General features: G+C 45.3%; 1 protein-coding gene across 2 annotated transcripts in view; it reads right to left on the bottom strand.

Annotated features, from left to right (window-relative positions):
• ZNF423 (zinc finger protein 423) overlaps nucleotides 1–20,055 on the bottom strand; it is a 757,398-nt gene that overhangs the window by 76,368 nt on the left and 660,975 nt on the right. For both annotated transcript variants that reach the window (XM_069607042.1, XM_069607043.1), the window contains one exon: nucleotides 5,509–5,640. In XM_069607042.1, coding sequence (XP_069463143.1) covers nucleotides 5,509–5,640 — 132 coding nt within the window. The remainder of the gene's footprint in view (nucleotides 1–5,508; nucleotides 5,641–20,055) is intronic.

Here is a 20,055-nt window from a genome sequence, read left to right as displayed (position 1 = left end):
TATCAGCCTGTCGACTTTCAGTGCAACCCCACAGTTAAAAGCTTCAAGATCGCACTTAGCTACCACACTGAACATGGACATCATTCCACAGCCTTGATCATAACAGATCCTCAACTCCAGATATAGGCAGAACATGTAAATTGGCTACTATTCACCTCAGTGTGGTCCCCATTTAAAGTTTCCATCAAACCCCGTGTGCCAGCTGGTTTTGGTTTCATTAATTACCTAGTATCTGTACCGGAGGTCTGTCGCCACGGCTCACAATTGGCCTTTTCCTGACTCCATCTCAAGCAGTTCCCCTAAATACACGGGTTAGCCCGGCAAGTACCTAGGTTACCATATTTTAGGTTTCTGATGAATTGCCCACAGCTACATCTATTGCAGTTATTTCTGGAATGTTACTAATTTGCTTGTTTGAAGTTTGCGTGCAGGCTTTTTCATTACCTGCTCAATGTGCCCAGGCCTCATTTCCACCGACATGCCCAATTTCCTGCTGGCTTGCTCTTTCTAGCTGTTTCTACCCACCCAGAAACCGAATCGGACAAATTCACTCCAGCTTCCATGTACTCACAGCGCCTGGGCCATCACAAACCTCATCCTAATAAAGCTGCCTCGACACAGAATTCCATTGTCCCAGTTAGATCACCCATTGATAGACGATGCTTAGGATCACTTGGACACCTACCCTCCACCTGCACCAAATGGTGGTCCCCACCCACTGCACTCTGTGCAGGCCCGCTTGACTGACTTCATTTCCGAAATCAGCCCCTCCCCCGTTTTACGCCTGCACAATTCATGTACTGTTCATACTTTTCCATGTTGTTAGTGTGTTGATTCGATGCGTGGGTTAGTACAAGATTGTAAATTTGAGAATATGTTGAAAGGGCAAAATAAAAAAGGGGTTTGTCTGGCAGCTCGTTGGTTAATATGCTGTCGGCTAAATGGCCGCACCCCCCTCCACCAACGTAAAGTATCTTGATGGAAAAGATAGATTGGACTAGAGTACAGTGTAGGATAATATTACCTCACTGCTATTTATCAACACATTTCTTAGACTTTCCATAACATACATGAGTGGTTAAAGCACATAGAAAATGTTTAGGAGAGATCAATGTGGGGAAATTGCGTTCCACTCCTCAGAGGCTTAGCAAAATGTGCCCAAGCCCCTTCATATTGCATTAAGAGGATCACCTACTGAGGAGAATTGCTGAATAAAGCAATATGGAAACAGTGGAGGAAGGAGGGGGGACATTATTAATGCTTGGGTAAGAACCCTGCACACAGCTGCTGAACTCTCAGCAATGCCATGTAGAAGATGATTTTGAATGTATGGAGGCAGGAATGTCAGCCAGTCCTGTGCCATATAGAGAAACAAGAGGGTTTCTAGCCTGAGACTTTGAATAAGTGATATGTGTAGAGCAGAGATGCATGCTATTTAAAAATAAGGTTTGGAGTGACTTGAAACCTAGACGCATTTTATTTGGATGGCAACTACAAAAGCAACACCCAAGAGTAGATGGCTGCAGGAGTAAAGCATTGATCTCCCATAGGAGGGCAACCTGCAAGTTCAAATGCTGCATGAGGTACGACTTAGCCTTTCATCTTTCCAAGGTTGATAAAACAAGTACAATTCAAAACATTATTATAGTGCTTGGAAGCTAGACAAATCTAGCTTGAAGTGCTGTATGAGATTTGATGAATCTGATGATGTCATCACTCCTTTCCCAGAGGTAGCCTCTCCTCATGTGAAATGGGGATGGCAGCCGCTACCTGATCCTGACCCTGGGGGTGGCTATTTGAGGGAGGATCACATGAGGGGAGGTGACCCTCAGGGGGAGAGCCTGGTATCATCAGATGTGACATGGTATCCCTCTTTCCCTTTTAGGGATATCCTTTTCATTCCTCATGCCTTGATGGCATACTGTGATCATCCCCTTCAACATCCCTTAAAGCCTGCAAATGGTATCCCTAAATATTCTGTAACCAACAGAATGGAAAAGACTGAGACACAGAAGAGGGGCTGAGTACTGCTGAATACTCAGCCGACCCAGAAGGAGCAGTATAGTGCTTGGAGGAAGCTGATTGGCTCAAAGCAACGCCCTTCCTTGAAGGAGTTTAAGGATGAAACAGCTGACGGTAACGGGGAGATTCAACCGGCTAGTTACTGTCAGGGACAGCAAGCTGTGAGGTCCACAGGCGAGCGTGGAGACGCGAGAGAGGAATGACTACAGGAGCTGGTTCACTGTGCTTGGATCACAGCAGGAAGAGAAGAGTATCTTTCCTGGTGACTGCAGGAACTGAGAAGCGGTACCAACGCTGCCTGAACACGATGAAGGGCTCAGGAGCGAAGTGGGAGCCACGCAGGACGTGGAAGCCTCCAGACAAAGCCGGTAAGCCCGTGAAGGGGAGGTGGGACGCAGGGGCGCTTCTATAGGTTTGCCGCGAGAATGCCAAAGAATTCTGGTGAGCCCTGAGAAGGGAAGCTGGGTCACCAGGGCACTTTGGCAGCTCCATCAAGTACCGATAAGTGCCAGTTACATGAGTTGGGTGACCCAGAGAAAGGAGGTTGGAACACTGGGACATTCGATAAAGTAAATGAGTGGCTTTGAGGCACAGTGTTTTGATAAAAACGATATAGAATAATGGAACTGTGTGAATACAGGAATAAAGAGACAGCCTGGCAGGAGAGTATACCAGGTCTGGGACCCACACCCAAACTGTGGTACTTTTAAATGTGAATCCCAAGAAAGAGTCATATCCTTAAGATCTTGAATTATAGTGTTTGTGGAAAACACTTGCTGAAGTGAGTTATTTCCACTGGAGTGGATTGTAACACCAAGAGCAGGGAGCCATCCTCTTGAGTCTTAAAGAATGTGGTTATTCTTTGGAACTTGTTTTGATGAAGAGAAACCAGGGCAAGGGAGCCATTCCCAGGAACTGTGAACATTACCAATTTGGAACTTGTGTTGGATTAAACCTTTTTGTTGAACTTGAACATTTGTGCACTTTTCAAGCCAAAGACAATACCCTTAACACCTTAGAGATCATTTTAGGATGCAAGGGCTAGGATATGATCTAGAACACATACATTTTTGCTTTGGAAATCTTGACACAGGACAGACTAATAGTTTATGGTTGAGGTAGGGAAATACCTCTTAGATTAGGGACAGTGAGGCATTTTCCAACATCTTTATTATTTCATAAAAGTCTATAACCAATACCACGAGTCCGCTGCGTCCGCATCTCATTCCTGGTTCCTCACAGATCGTACGTTATTATTATAGCACAGATGTCGATAATAAGAACAAAGACAAGGAAGATAAAAAGCTTTAATAAGTGCTGGGATGAACTGTAGAATTGAGGCAATAGCTGATAGGTCTGTATTGCGTTTCGTCAAGATTGTTAGGAAAAGTATTTGGACAGGTTCTGCTTTTTTTTCAGAACCGTTGAAGGTGAAGGAGTTGACCTGTTGCAAACCACAATAACATAAAAAAAGGTAAAGAGTTTGGGTGGTTAAACCCCAAACTCGTTATTTTTGCAATCTAACTGTACAAACATAAAAAAGAAAACAAGTTCAAATAAATACACAAATCGACTATGTTGTGGACAGCAGACATGCCGCAGCGCATTCATACATGCTTAGCCTATGATTGGGCATTCATTTCCCCCCTGCTTGAGTAACACCCCCTTTCCCTTGCTCACTCCCTGTGGATGGTCCAAGGGTTCACCCCTCCTGTATAACGCCCCTGCTGTCTTCCTCTGCTCCTTCCTCCCGCTGCTACTGTGCCCTCTTCTATATTATCCCCATCCCGGTTTGCTCTTACTTTTACCTGACACGAGCACAGTATTGTGTGCATATCTGGATTGACAGCGATCTCCCCTTCATCGTTCAATCCCTGCTGCTATGGCATACCCCTCGTTTCCAACTCGCCCTTCCTGTAGTTTCCCCCAACACTCTGTAAAGTGCTCTGTTGCTTTCCAAAGCTAGGTTTGCACTCAGGTACTAAATGAATCATGAGAGCTTAACGTGCAACTAAAGTATGAATTTGAGAGAGGAAATTTGATCAATGAAGGTGATCAGGTGGTACATCTGCTTGGGATGAACCGTATGTATATGTTTCACACACAAAGGAGCATTCCAATTTTAAGATAAGGATGGTAGGGAAGAAGCAGAGATAAACTGGACATCAAAGTTGGAGTCCCATCATTTCACTTAAAACCTTACTTACTGAGCACCATTGTGCCATAGATTAATTTAGTAGCTCTAGTATGACTACATATCCACAATATACATTAAATAAGAGAGTAGAGGTTGCTGTTGGTCACTCAGTCAGCTGCCTATGGTTTAGAGTAGTATTATAGAGTACATTTAAATTAGTCGTGTACACAATGTAATTGTTGGATACATGAGGGGCTTGGTCGCTTATTTGCCCAGACATCTCTCTATACTATATTAGTACCCGGCGAGAGTCAAGTAGAATGTAAAACACATTTTGATTGGCTCTCGCCGGGTTGTTACCCAGCCGAGAATCCCTCGGCCGGCATTTCCCTACTTTGTCCATGGCGGGGGTGGGGCAGCCCCTCAGCCAATGAGGAGCCTCGAAGCGGGGCCATGCTCCGAGCCTCTATGCGGCTGGAGGCTGGCATCGTCTCCACTGGGGACTCAGGTACATTTTTTTTTCTTCCTTTTTTCCCCCTCCCTTCCTCCTCCCTGCCACCCTCCCAACCCCACTTACCTTCTTATCTTTATTTTTTCTGGAGCGGACGTGCTGGGAACAGAAATGTTCCCAGCACGTCCGATCCCGATGGCTGCCATGGAAAGGGAAAACGGACTATGTTTTCCCTTCTCCAGCGGCTATTTTCTCTGTCATTTAAAAAAAAATGCTTTTAGTACCCCAGTCTTGCGGGCTAGGGTACTCAAAGCAATATACCCCTCGCGGCAGGGGCATTACTGAGTCAGGGCATATTGCTCGGGGACTATTGCTTAAATAAGGCTCTTGCAATCATGACATTTTAGCATTTCTTGATGGCAAGTGTTCAAGGGAAATACACAAGAAGAATGAGGGCATGTATTCACATATGCTATTGCTAAATAACATTTAAATCTAATTGAACACTAGCATGTTGAATTGGGGGATCTTAGTTAATTCACCATTGTTTGTTTGCCCAAGCAAAACGAGCGGACAAGGATAGAAGCCGGGATTAACTAAAGTGCATTTTGCAAAGCACACATTTGGGTGCATCAAGGTTTACACATCGAGGTCATAATTTACAAATCACGGTAATTAGAGGCAAGTTTGCAAAACATCCGACAATGACCATAGATGAAAAGGCATTTATTGCCATTAATATTGGTTTAATGTCTCTGAACATGTCCTGTTACTCGTCCACTGACTGGAGAATTTAGTACTAACAGAAATAATATTTGTATCTTCAAAATCCCCCTGTGTGTCATTTGCGCAGGAAGCCATGCGCACAGAGGCCTGCAGAGGTCCCTACCCATCTTACCTGTAAAACAAACGGGGCATTTGAACGTGCCTCCCATCCCCTCGAAGCTGTGCTCGATCAGGTGACACAAGAGCTTTGCCGGGGAGTCAAACATCTGGTTGCACAGCTTGCACTCGTGATTGATGCCTTCCTCTGCAAGGGGCGAGAGGGACAACTTGTTAGTGATGCAGCAGATTACAGTCTGAAACGTGGAAATGAGGAGGGGGCACCAAAGAATTTAAGCAAGCTTACAATCATGCATAATCGGTTATTCATGGGAAGTATACCCCAAGCAGGGTGTTACAGAAACTGTGGCTGGTGAAGTGAAGATTGTGTTTTTACAATGCTATTGTGGCCATTAATACTCATTACACGTTTCCATAAAAGACTACGGCTGGGCCAGGATACAAGAAAAAACAATTTGCACCTGGGAAGGACAGATTGACCAATCACAATCTGCCTTTCCTGGGCGCGATTTTGCAATCACTGCAGTACCCGCAGCATAAAATAGAAAAGGGACTAGGTACCTTTTTGGATGGCAGCCATTTTTTTCCTTGCTTCTTATGGCCGCAGTCATCCGAGAAGGAACTCAGTGCCTTTTCCGTTTTAATGGTAGCTGACATTTTATTTTCTTCGGGAGATGGGCTTGCAATCGGGTGCGAAAGGCTTTCACTCCCCTTGGCGGGGACTGACATGGCCAGTAACAGCCCACACCCCTCGTGAGGCCCTCGCTTCATACTGGCCTACCTTGGGGGTCAAAGCTACATTAATTTCAAAGAATTTTGGCCTTCGGAATAGCAGGATGGTAAAAGCTCATTTCAGAATACTGCAGACATAACGTTTTTACATCCTAGTTGGAGATGCCATAAACACCAATAACACGTAATTCCAGAATGTGACCTAGCATAAGCACTCACAATATGTGTCTAGGGTGTGCTGCAGAGGAGAAGGGCAATGCAGGGTGAGAGAAGAGGTTAAGAGAGGGAGGGGGCAGAGAAGGACAATAGAAAGGGTTTAAGAGTGGGAAGGGGCGGGGACAGGGAGGTTACACGCACCCAGTCTCTCAAACTCCACTTACGGGGTCTGCAGCCAGGCCCTTTGTGCTCTCTGGCTCTCTCACTGATAGGTTAACATGCGCATGGAGCCTAGTGTCATAGTGAGTGACAGAGGACCACAACAGCAGATGTCACTATGTGTTCATCTCATTTTAGTAGAATTGCATACATTAAATAATAAAAGAAGTGCTTGAAATACTTTGATAAACCCAATGCTTAGGCGGTCATGTTCAATCTCACACTAGATGGTCAAGTGGTAACTATTATAAAAACAAAAACAATTATACAGGTGTCGTTGGTCCACCGACTGTCTGGAAATGCACCCTGTCATGACCACTCCCACTGAACCCACAATTATTTTTTTGATCTAAAAACGAATGAGATTGGCATTTCTGGCATGGTATGGCACATGTGGGGGCTGTACTGTACCAAATGCAGGCTTGCAGTAAACAAAGGCAAAGTATAACACATGTAATTCACATCATAAAAATATTCAACACAGATACTGCCCATGAAAAAGTAAAAGATTATTTTAAATACATTTATTTTTACTAAAACTCAGAACATTGTCAGTAACTTGCATATGAAATTGGTGGCATACCATAAGTGCGATGCATTGAAACTGTGGCAAGGAAAGCAAACACATTTGAATTGGACCTTCACTGACTGCAGAATGGCCTGTTCTACACTTTATACAGGAGGTGGGGGACGTGCGGGAGTGGACAGATGTTTCCTGGTAGGAAAGACTACCAGAGGCGGGTTTAACCCAGAAGGACTTATGCCCGACACTGAAGGCGATGTCACCCGGAAGTAATTGACACTGGGAGGCCATTCATCTCCAGATGTGATGCCATGGGAATGGCCCACTGACACCTGGCAATTGCTGAGATCGCCTGTAAATTGACTGAAAGAAAAGTTTTAATCCAACAAAAATCAGTGGTGTCAATTATTGAATGGTTAAGTTCTCCCACACCAAAAAGGTACCTATGTAGTTGCCTCACAAAGAAGTCTGCACCTGCCCCGCTAGGGGGTGACAGAGGAGCAGCTGGGCAAGCTCCACTCTTCCGGCAGTGGATGTAGTAAAGGGAAGTCCAGGATCAGGGGGAGTGGACCAAGCATTCTGGCTAGTAGGCTTCAGGGTGGGTCTGGGGCTGGGAGCCTTTACATTTTCCATGCTTCACAAACAAAGCCCCTCTTTCTCAGTGCTGGCGGCAGGTACAGTTCACCTACCCACCCACACCAGCATCAAGGGGAAGGGCCCTCATCTTTCCCACCACAACCCAAAGCCACTAATACTTGGTCCATGACGGGCCGCCTGCATTAATAAGAAGGAGGCTGAACTAATGGATGGGTGGATGTGACCACAATGAGAACACCACTGGGGCGCAGCAATTTAGAGCAACACTTCTCAGCCTGCATATCTGGTCGCTTAACTTGGGGTCCAATTCAAGTGGCTTGATGTGGTTTCGGAACTGAAATGGGTTGTGTGAATGGAGATCCAGCTAGTACAAAATAGCAATGGCGTGCAACCCAGGGAGAGCAGTCAAATGTATGGAACTATTATACATTGTTTTTTGAGTATTCCATTTTTTTTTACTAAATCCATGTATATATCTGAAACATGTCCCGAAATAACGCAAGATCATATACATACATTGAGCATCCAGGCAAACATGCTTGCTCCAGTCCATTTGGGAGACGGTAGTCCAGTCCAGCTTCTTTCTTTCCATTCTGGCCCTTGCAGTCCTGGATTTTCCGAATATTTAATCGAAGCGTATGTACAAGTCCCAGAACACAGGCCTACACTAACCTCTCCCGAATGGAATGGGGCGCATGAGGGAGCCCGTAGCATTAAAATACCCTGGCACTGCTGGTGACACAATGGCCCACAGTGCCATCCGATGTCTTCTTTGTGCATATGGTGTTGGTATTTGGTAGAGAAAATGTGACGATTCTCCCAAATTCACGTCTTTATAGTTCATGATTGTCATTCAGGAGAAAAAAATAATAATCCAAGCAAATTATTCCGGCTACGCCTCCTGCCCCCTCATAAACGAAATAAAATGCAGATTTAGACAGTTTGCTGTGCACGATCTATTTCAATGCACACACGAAAAGAACTACGTGTCGCAATGCTAAGTGGACGATGCACCGGAAACAAAAAATGCTCAATGATAAAAAAAAAAAATCCGGAAAAATAAGCATTCATTTTACACTTCATTTCGCAAAAGAAAAATAATAGGATGTGTTCTTGTTTAAAACAAGCAAGCCTGCTGGATCCTGTCAGGCTGGAACCGTGTCAGGCCAACAAGAGGAAGAGAGTGCTTTGTGTAAAAGCATCACGGGGAGATGATAGCATCCTGTAACGCTCACACTACCTACTTTTGTCTCCAAAAGCGTTTGATCCCTGACAGGCGCATACTTATTTCCATACGGGTCCCGGGGGAGGCGAGCCCGCGCGCGAGCTGATTAGCCGGCTCCTGAAGGTGAAACCTGGGTGGTGCCCACTGATGTCAAAGGCAGGACTGTGTATACATTTGCAGACATATAATGTGCTGCATGTTAGTGGGGATTAGTGGGTTGCGCTGACCCGGTTGAACCGCGGCACTGGAGCTCCCGGATCAGTGTTCCGAGGTGCACGTGCATTTACTGCTCAGAAGGGCTGTAATTACACCAACTCCACTCGCCGGCCGGATCCGACGCCGTCATCGCCCTGCGCAATGGCGCAAAAAGAGGAGCCTTCCCCCGGTTAAGAGACTAACTTCACACATCACAGCCCACGCGGTGTCGTGATAAGCGTGGGCTGCATTTGAAACGAATCTATTCCTGTCAATCAAAAATCTAGTCCTGTCAATCAAAAAATGGGAACCGTTTTCTTATTGGATCAACGAAATACAAGCAAATCAGTGACAGTAAAAATAAAACAGACCCGGAAAACAAAGGTGATTAATCACACTAGGTTCCTTGTAGCATGCATCGGTAGCAATTTGACAGGTATCACAATCAGTACGACTCTTGTACTCACTTTGGTGACCCCGCATACTCGGGGGGGGGGGGGGGGGGGGGTTGGGGGGGCTTCAATGTTGTTACTGTGTGACAGCACTCATAGGCCAGCTGATCATCGGGTGCCATGTGAGCGGAAAACGGAGCATGTTTGCATTCGCTGCCATTTCATACCTCAAATCTGTCTGATAGCACACGCCTGACAATGCAGAGAGGCCCGCAGGGTTAAATCACACAGCTGGAAGCGAAGTGAACAAAGAGCAAGGTGGAACTGGCCTATATGGAACTCTGGAGATTGCCCCTTTAGGCCTCTGCACCCTGGGCCTCTAATGTGTGGCAGCCCATTTTATTTCCAAATCTCGCTGGAAAAGGATTGGACTTCAGGAAAATGTGTACTATGGGGCTCATTTGGTTCCCAGTCCACCCCTGATAAAGAGACTGGTAACACACTATTACCAGAAATTGGTGCGACAGACCCAGCAACATCAAAGACAGACTTTCTCCTGGGAAACATTTTTTTTTTTTATCGTTGGGTCTTGGATTAGAGTCAAGTCTGCACTCGCTGTGCCAAGGCATATTTTCAGTCCTTGTCTGTAGTGTCAAACTCACTTTCCAGGTTGTAGCATTTCAGACACAAGGCAGTTCATTTCCTTCTGGGATTTAAGACTCACTTTCGCAGCATCATTATGTGTAAGCAGTGGTTACATCCACTTGGGGTTTCAGACGTTCTGCCCTGGCACGCAATGGTTTAGAACAGAGACCGATTCTGGGCCTTTACACTCTCTTGCCAAGCATGTACGTTGTTGGTCACAAATCTTCGAGATACACTCAGAGTTTCAAAACATTGTTAGCATGCACTGCTTTGAACTGGTACTTTTGTTCTCTCCGGACTTCCAAGACTCATATGCCCAGTGTGCGGTGTTGCCATACAAGTGGTACCACTGCGCGTGGAGACAGTTTTCCCCAACATGCACTATTCTTTTCAAAACAGCCAAAAAGACCTTTCGAGAGTTTCAAGACTTCCATTTCCCAGCATGCAATGTTTTGGACCTCTGGTATTTCAGTTGACTCTGGGCCTGAAGACACCCATTCCTACCATACAGCAGTTCTGGGCCGATGAGGGTTCCATTCGTTCTGGTTGGCAGTTTTAAACCTGGACACTTCGGAGATCGCTCTCGTCGCCTCCTGTCTCCTGATGATCCCCATTCGCTCACATGGACCAGTGGGAACTACTCACTGCTCCTCTTGGTTTTCTCTTCACTCCAGACAGGTGTGGCCCTTTCAGTGTGCTCAACTGCCATGTGGTACAGCATCCTCACAACGTCTACATAGATTTCCAGTAACAGCGCACTTACGGTCCGTCTGACCATGGCAGCAACTGTTTACTCGTACTCACTTTAACTCATGGCCTCAGTGACAGCTCATGGTCTTATGATCTCTGCAGATTCACTACTCTCACCAATATTGTTGCTAGTTGTGCACCCCTCAGCTGGCAAGCCTCAACAGGTAGATGCACACGACTTCAACTCACTCTCTGAACTGACTTTATGAAATGGCGGTTGGCAATTTAAGTTACGATTGATTTGCTAATATATCAATTTATATAATATGGCTTCTTCTGATGTATACAACAATTGATCCCATGCTCTCACAGCAAGGGCCATGCAACGATAGAGGAGTTTTCCTTTATATACGTTATAATTTTAACCTAGAGAAGTAAGATAGTCCATTTGAACCAAGTGACATATTCCACAACGTCACCTAGTAGCCTTCGCTAGAAATTCACCTCCAGTTCCAAACCACATCAGCCAAGCATTGTGGGTATGCAAATTAGCTCAAATGCTAGTCTTTTTCTCCAGGATATTTTCTTTGTCTTAAAGGGCAGTGCTACTTTATACATAACGTATCATCCCAAGACAGGCATTTTGCAAGGCTGTTACGACAACCACATACATGGTAAGGATCATCAGTGCAGTATAGTCTCAACAGCCTTGTGGATGGAGCATTGGGACACGTATACAATGCACCAAGAAAGTTATGAAGGAGTGGAGATTACAAATGTGCGTGTATAACCAGTAATAAAAACGGGAGAAACGTGAAATATTCCATTATTCAATCCAGCAACAGTAACCACGTCAATTTTGATTAAATACATGTTTACCAACACAATTTCTCTAGACACACTGTTAGCACGCACGTCATAATCACGTGTGCGATCTCCCATACCCAAAAGCACTTTCCACACTCATAAAACAGATGTGCAGTGTAATATGGTAAACATATGCATATATGCCAGACTTGAGACAGGGATTTTGTGGTCACAATTACCTGATATTTTTACCCAGAAAAAGAAGAGGTCTCTGCTTAACATCTAGTTGTTTCCTAGACATGCAAAGGAAAATCCAGTGACCCCACATAACTGGGTTTGATTTTGTAATATTGGACAGAAGACTTGTACGAGGTCTGGCCATGCCCCCACCGTTCCGGAGTATGTACGAAGATACAAGCAGAGAACTGGTCTATAAACATTTAGTGAAACACTAGGGGTCATGTAGCCACCGCTAAGGGTAGAATAGGTTGTGCAACACAAGTAGGGCAACAGGAAGTTGAATTCACGTAAGTAGCAGGCTGCTGCATACACAGGTAGGGAATAATTAAATGGCGACACACAGTAGACACTAAGAACACAACATGGTGGATAATGAACAGAAGTACTGCCATTAGTCAGATCAAACTCTGCGAGGCCTCAATTCTGAAATACTGCAGCTGGACATAAAATTGCTTAAAACAAGTTTCCAGGCTTTCGATGCTAAGACGAGCCACAGACAGCAAGGTCAGTGCGCCAATGTGATTTCTGCTAAGCAAGTTGAAACCACACCAGATAACGTTTCCCAGGACGAACAGCAAACAATTATTGAGGTTAATTAGTTTTAGTTGGTAGCAGTGAGAAATACACATCCTTGAATGCCAGGTGCAAGAGGCTATTGTGCAAACTAATCCTATAATGAAAGAAAACACAGCGCCCCGAGTGGCTGCCGAGGGAAAGCACACATGTTAGGTTAGGACTGCAGACAGTCCAATAAATAAATGTAATTGAGCTCTGAACAGTGGTCCTCTACCATGTGATCCACACAATGGTCATTTACTCCAGGCCAAATTAGATAGTGCACATGCTATTTCCAGACATAGAGACGACATGTCAAGGCCATGAACGCACTGGCAGATAGCGCCTCATGCCTGGGAACATAGGGGAGTAGCTTCTTTAAAATGGATCATAGCGGTGCACCCATCTCTCCTTCCTCACCACCTAATTTGGCACTGTATAAAAGTGTTCGTGGTCAGATGAGCAAATGACCGACCAATCGAAGTCTGTTCCTCTTATGGACAAATGTAGTAGAATGCCAACCAATAGCAAATTAGGTTGAAATGTATTATCTGTAGAGGGGTGACCCTAGGAGGGCTTACTAGTTGTAGAAGGACCAATTATAAAAGGGTTCACTTATAGATAACTATATGTCCTATACTCTACCAACCAATTAAATACGACAATAGAAGTTTGTTGTGATTGTATGACATCAACCACGATGATTTCTTCCTTTAATATTTGTTGTTCCTAACGCCATTTTGAAATTGTCTTTTAAAAGCTGGGTTTTCTCGTGCACCTGGAGTTACCCTGTTTATTGAGTTTCTCTTTATTGGTATATATTGGCCTATCTTAACAATTTCTGCAGACACTCAACAAAAGATGGGATATGAATTAACAAGGATGATTTCTAACCAGTACAATAAATAAAAGAAAAATATGTGGAGGGGACACAAGAATATCTGAATTTGGTGATACGTGTGCCCACATATTTTAGATTGCAAAGAGGAATTCTGCCACTATACCCTTTACCACAATGGCTCCTTAATGGTGGACAATGAATGATGTTCGTTCAGACCCTCCTTCAATTGAGTCACTGCGGGTCCAGGTGGAGGAAGAGGTAGGTGAAATGGGAACAATCTGAAGAAATACTAAAAATGAAACCCCAGTTCGAACTGGCTCAATGTACCCCACCAAGGACAAAGGCCTGCATACGTCAGAAGGACCCAATGATTTTGCTTCCATAAGTCCCCTCCTAATTGCCATTTAGTAAGGCCAACACGTACGTGTGGCTGAAGAGCAATGCAACGTTGAGGAGGTGGATCATGGAATTGGGTAAAAAAAAAAAGTCTCCTACATTATTATTCAGGCAAACATTGCAGAAGATATACTACCGCATTTCTAAAAAGGCCTGAGAACAAAGTTATAATAATGTTTGCCCTGCACTCCCAGTATGCGACAAGTAATTTAGCCCGAGGACAGCAACAGTTGGAAGCAACTATGGGCCTTGGTAATCTACAGAATATTCATGGAATTACCACCAATCCCAGTTACCATTAATGCCGCTCGGCCCCGTGGTATTACCATGTGTTCACAGTTGGTGGTTAGGCTGGGTAAATCCCCATTTCGGGAGTCCATCCACCGAGTTTAGTAGGTCAGGGGGAAGCTTTATCTCCAGCTTTTTGGTGGAAGTAAAATGTCCACCCTACCCACAAACCTCTAGCACGGTGGTGCAGTAATTCCTTTGCCAAGTGGCATTAACAGAATTACAACCTCTTTACCACCATGTTTACTGCACTGGAGTACTTGCCATGACACCCTATGTCTAAAACTAAGTATTCTTTCATGTACCACCACCACCATTTTATTAGCTGTAACCTCAGAGTAGAAGTAATGTCAGCAGTTCACTTTAGGTTTTCAGACACCACCTGATGCTCCTTAAACTGGCACATATTTACTAGCACTAGACTCAGAAGGAGGGGTCCCCTTAACGGGTTCCAAGATATTCTGAGCAACAACTGGGGCACAAAGCCTACTTCCCAGGATAAGGAGAACCGCAGGAGCAGCTTAGTTTGATCCTTGACGAGTGCAATACCCTTTATGTTAGTCTGGGAAGTAGAATATGGATACTGATGAGCCATTTATCACGCTCACTCAGCACCCATGCAAAAGTTAAAACAAAGATTTGTAATATAATCTGGATTTAAACAAGAAAATCCACATTACCAAGGGCAAAGCTTTGAGCCCTGTGGGTGTTACTCACATAGGTTTATTCTGAATGTTTAGCCGAACCATAGTCTGCTAAAGCATATCTCTCAGAATCATTTGCAATTCAAGTTGGTGCTATATGGCTCAGGCCAAATAGTAGCAAATGCTTAGGGCACTTCTATGAATTCCCTTGTCCTATTGAAAGGGGTTGCGGAAGAAGAATAACCTACTGTCATGCACAGCACAGAGGATGACTGCCGTGAGGATGCCTAAATAATGGATGAAGGATTAGGGAGCTCAGAAGGAAGGGGAGGTAGAATATAGAATTGTGGATGGCAGAGGAGGTTTCACAGGCTCAATCGTTCAATATAAGCTTGGGGTGTGCAACATGCACCAACAGTCATGAAAGTGTAAACTTGTATTACTCACTGCAAACACAGCTTGTAATTAAACTACCCTTAAAATTGGGCATTGCTAAATAGCAAGTATGCAGGCTCAAACAGTCTTGGGATCTATTTAGTGTGCAGGAAAAAAAACGGGCTTAAACCCGACAAAGTTGAGGCTCATTCACGACAAACCAAACATGAGAGCTGATAAGGGGATATTATGTGATGCAACTGAGATCCAACAGGGATTTCTCAAACTTTTTGAGGGGCACCCTTTTAACTAAAGCAGCAGGCACTATAACCCTCAGAAGATGTAGACAGGAGGAGGAAACTACCACTAACAGAATGATGGGTGAATACAATGTTTGATGTCAATTGCAGTGGAAGGTTCTCCTGTGAAGAGCTTGGGATGCCAGCAGGAACCACCTGATAAATGGAGGGCGATCAGAGTGAAATTCTCTCCCTAAAGGCTCGAAATACCATCCTCTCTGGCCAGTGGGGGGAAAACATGGATCTTAAACAAACAAGTACGGGGTAAACATGTATAACAATCCATTTAAGTTTGTGGCCCAGATATAAAAATAGAATAAAATAAAGGATTTTTCTGTACTGTCTCCTTGTCAACTATCGTTCAAAGGTACTGGGTCAAACTATGTTGCTTTTCTCCATAGAACTGTATAAGATAGTTTATGGAGGACATCACTCTCACCCCCATTCCATGGTAGAAATGGAGGCCCCCACTCTGTCGTTTTGTCCTGTAGCCAAACCCCCGACAGCCAACGCCACCTGGTGCCTTCCTGTTTGCCGCTCTTTTTCACCACTTAGCAAGCCCAGCCCACCTGGTGCCTTCCTGTTTGCTGCTCCTTTTTCCTACTTAAGGAGCCCTCCAGCCTCTTTTCCTTTGCAGATGGGGAGCAGGTGCAAGTGGATCTAGGTCACCTGGCTTAAGCCCCGCCCACCTGGTGCCTTCCTGTTTGACGCTCTTTCGCCACTTAGCAAGCACCACCCACCTTCTTAGCCCTGCCTCTTCCTTCCTGCTCCTAACTATTAGATCATGGGCATCTCTCGCCCGGGCGCCCTAAGCGAAGGGCAGACGAAGAAAAGGGGAATTCCTGTTTGGACCAGGAGGACCCAGGGCCCAACCCCCTGCTCAGACAGCAGGTCGGCATGCACCAACATGTGTTACTCCCTTTGGTCCTCCCGTGATGTTCCCTTGTGCCCCCCATTCTCGCATACAGGTGTTGCCTGTTTTGCTTGATTCTTCTACCCTGCTCCCCCCTCACCCCACTCAAGCCTACTTCTGCAGGAGTCTGTCCTGATACATTCTGGTTTCACCATCACCGTCTTGTGGACAATGCTGGATTTGACTTTTATGGACTTCATTCATGGTGCGTCGCCCTTTCTCAACTCTCATGCTGGACTTCCTTTGCATCCCGTACTCATGGTGGCCCTGAATCATGCTGTTCCCATCTTCATCTTGTATCCTGGCTTGCAACATTATGTGTTACTACTGACTTCTGCAATTGTATTCACTCTCCCCTCTTGCTTCTCCACTCTTTTGACTGCTAACTCTTTGTTCTCTCCTCCTTTCCCTTCTCCCTTTTCCCATCTCCCCCCTTCCTTTCTTCTATGCACTTACTCTATCAGAAGTGTCCCTGGACCTAGTATGATAGCAATCTCGTCTGTCTCCTCCTCCCTCCCCTTACTGGTTTTTCCTCCCCAACCCCCCTCCAGCACTATCTGAAATGTCATCAGGCCTAATATGATAGTCGCTCGTTTTGTTCCTCCCCTACCTTTCTGCACTCTCGCCCTCACCTCTTGTTTTTTTTCCGGCTCTACCAGAAATGTCGTTAGGCCTAGTACGGTAGTCGCCTGTCTGTTTCCATTTCCTTCCCACGCTCCCCCTCCCTTCCTTAACTATGTTTTAGCTCTTGCACTATCTGAAATGTCGTCAGGCAGAGTACGATAGTTAATGTCACATCCTTACTGTTCATGGCCTGCAAGAATGTCATTGTTTTTTCCATTGTTCCCTCCCTTGCCTTCAAGCGCTTTGAAACACATTGTGTATAGGCGCTATATAAATAAACTATCATATCATATCACTGTGAATTACATTTGACTTCAGCATATTGGCGGGGTGACTGCAGGCCCCTAGCCAGCTCCTCCAGCATCACTCTCCCGTGCATGCGAACCTACATTGTAATAACCACACTTTTACATCTAGGAATGGACTGACTCGTGTTAGAGGGAGAAATAGACTAGCTCTTAATGGTAGCCGTACAGACTAAGCACTAACACCGCTATACTCAGCCCGGCCTGTACGACTCAAAAACCACAGCATGCTTATTTCAACCCAACAACTGCATCTACAGGAGAGGCCTCCACTTGTCCTTATTAGAATCAACCATATATATTCCCTCACTGGTGCTCACAATAGAGGTCCACCTCAATTCCAAACAAACTGTGGGCTCCAGGCACAAAAGGCTGCCTGCATCTAACCAAAAACGGTGGCCTATACAAATCTTACTTATTTCGCAGATCTAGCCAACATTAGACTCTCCTGACCACATACTCCTTGTGTGAAACAGCTTTACATGTGATAGACGACATTAGGAATCGTTACATTATAGCCAAGAAAAGAACATACGAAGAAAAGCATGCCCCCATTTGCTCCTATCTCAGACCAGCAGGCATACACTTCCTTACGAGCATGGAGAAAAAAAGTAGGGCACGTATGCTGCGAAAGAATAGGTCAGGTGAACTAACAATGAATACAATGACTGGGACATTCATTTCCAGGAAGGATGACTAGCGTACTGGTATGCAGACCCGCAGCGCTCCTCGGCTACGGGTTTAAGTCATTACATGCTATAACATTACTAATGACAACTGGTACCTTCCTAAAAGCATTTGGCTTCGCAGACACCTCGGGTCTCTGCTAACAACTCAGGATGTTTTAAGGTTCATTACGGTTTGTTAGTCCAGAAATCGTATCTTGCTCTGCAAAACACATGTGCTGCACTTCTTGCCAATATTTTCCTAATTAATCCGCCAGGAATGAGTTTGGAGCCCCAGGAGGTTGCTTTCCAATATCTTTCTGGAGAGATGGGACCCGTCTTTTTTTCCCCCGGTGGCTCGCCGAGGCACAAATGAGCTGTGCCGGCCTCAACTTGGCACCAGTGGGACAGAGGTACTCTTCAAAACAGTACCCTGACAATTACGCAGCCCGGGCCTTGAAAGGCGTGGGATTGATGGCATGGACAGCGGAAGTATTACCCAGGGAACTGGGCACAGCCCTCGGAGGGTTGTGGGAGGTCAGTTGCTATGGCAACACAGAATGAGCTCAACCTTGTAACTGACCCTTATCTTTTTTTGATCTCGGGGATGCTCGGGGCTATAGCTGGAAATCAAGTGGAAAATAATCTGGTCACATATCACAAAGAGAACTGTTTATACTCCCAATATTCAAGATATTGCGGATGCCTTGCCACACCGACCAACGTGGCCATATTCAAATCCCCAATTATCTCCTGCAAGCCAAAAGCTTTGTTTGCCATTTTACACTGGTATAGTGAGCTGCAGAATTCTTCACACGTCTTCATATTAATCCCTAAATCAGCACACGCCTTCATTTACACCAATGTCGAATATCACTGCTCTGGAGAACGGGATCCCATTCAATTGGCAAAACTATTGCGCAGGCCCAGCTGTGGAGAATGAAATAAGGACCCAAATTGCTATACAAATCAATCTATTTAGTCATCTGAAAAGCAGAATTTACTTAAGTGTTCCCCTTTTCATGGTACGTTATAATCTTTGCACTTTCATGGCGGTCGCAGTTCGGTGAGATGCCAGTACCCACACTGTTCTTGTTGCAAGGAACCTGGCACATGTCAGCATCTAAATGCAGTTGTCTACACCAAGGTAACTCTGGATGGCTGCCACTACAGTATCTAAAAGCGGATTCTTTTTAAGTCCCTGTGTATCGTCCTTGTGATGTTACGAGCGGGGGGCGGCGTGGTGTGGAAGCAGGCCCTCACCGCTCGTAACGTTCGGGCCTCTCCGGGCCCCCTGTTGCTGCGCGCAACGCTGCAGAGTCGCGGGCATACAAACGACGCGACCACCGTGATCAGGTTCTAACTCCGGACTGGCGCCGTGACGCCAGTTCCGGTTAAAACTTTATTTCTCCTTCCGTGTCACGTGACCTCCGTCTCGCGGGGCACGTGACATCACAGTCCTCAGTGCGTTTTACGGCTTAGGGGCTGAATACAGTCAATTGAAATGTTCATGTTATGTTCCTTCTTGCTGCCTCCACTCATAGTCAGCTCTTGTGGTTTTTGTCCTTCGTGTTAGACTTTCCTATGTGGTCGGGCGTGCCTCCTCCGTGGCTGCTGCAAGGGCATGGAATGCCCTTCCTTATGCTCTTCGTGCTACTGTAGACCATCTGGCTTTCCGTCGCTCTTTGAAAACGTTATCTGTTTTGAGCTTTCCTTAACTGGTTGTTTATTGCTGCCAGCGCCATGATGCCTCCGGGCGAACGTGCGCTAAATAAATACTGGTAACATAGCATTTAGCATGCTGTGGTAGCAGACTATCTAGATATTTAGCTAAAATACATACGCCCTAGTTTGCACCCTAGCATTGGTCAACGCCTAGCACTTTCACCGTTCTCTGTCATTTGTCTGTTAACCTCAAATCTGCCTGCCTTGGCCCAGCGAAAGTTTATCGGACTTGTTACTCCCCCCACCGATGTCAAAACATATTTACCTGACGTATAACTGCATTTGTAAATTGCATTTTGCCTGTTTAAATTATCAATATCTCCCGAATATCTGTGTAACTTTGTCTTGTACCCTCTGCAACTATGTAAAGATTTTCTGATCCAGGGGTCCTCGTATATGTAACAAGTAACCTGACGCTGTGCAATACGGTCTGTCGTTTTTGCCATTATCTATAATTTGAAGATGTACTCCCGCGACAGTCCTATACAAGCTTTACTGAATTCTTTAAAAAAAAAAAAATAATACAACCTAAAACAGAGGTACAATTGCAA

This window comes from Ambystoma mexicanum, chromosome 1p (genome assembly GCF_040938575.1).
Source record: "Ambystoma mexicanum isolate Mex_15411 chromosome 1p, UKY_AmexF1_1, whole genome shotgun sequence".
NCBI lineage: Eukaryota > Metazoa > Chordata > Amphibia > Caudata > Ambystomatidae > Ambystoma > Ambystoma mexicanum.
Note: the sequence above shows the minus strand (reverse complement) of the source record. Positions and strands in the feature narration are given on the sequence as shown.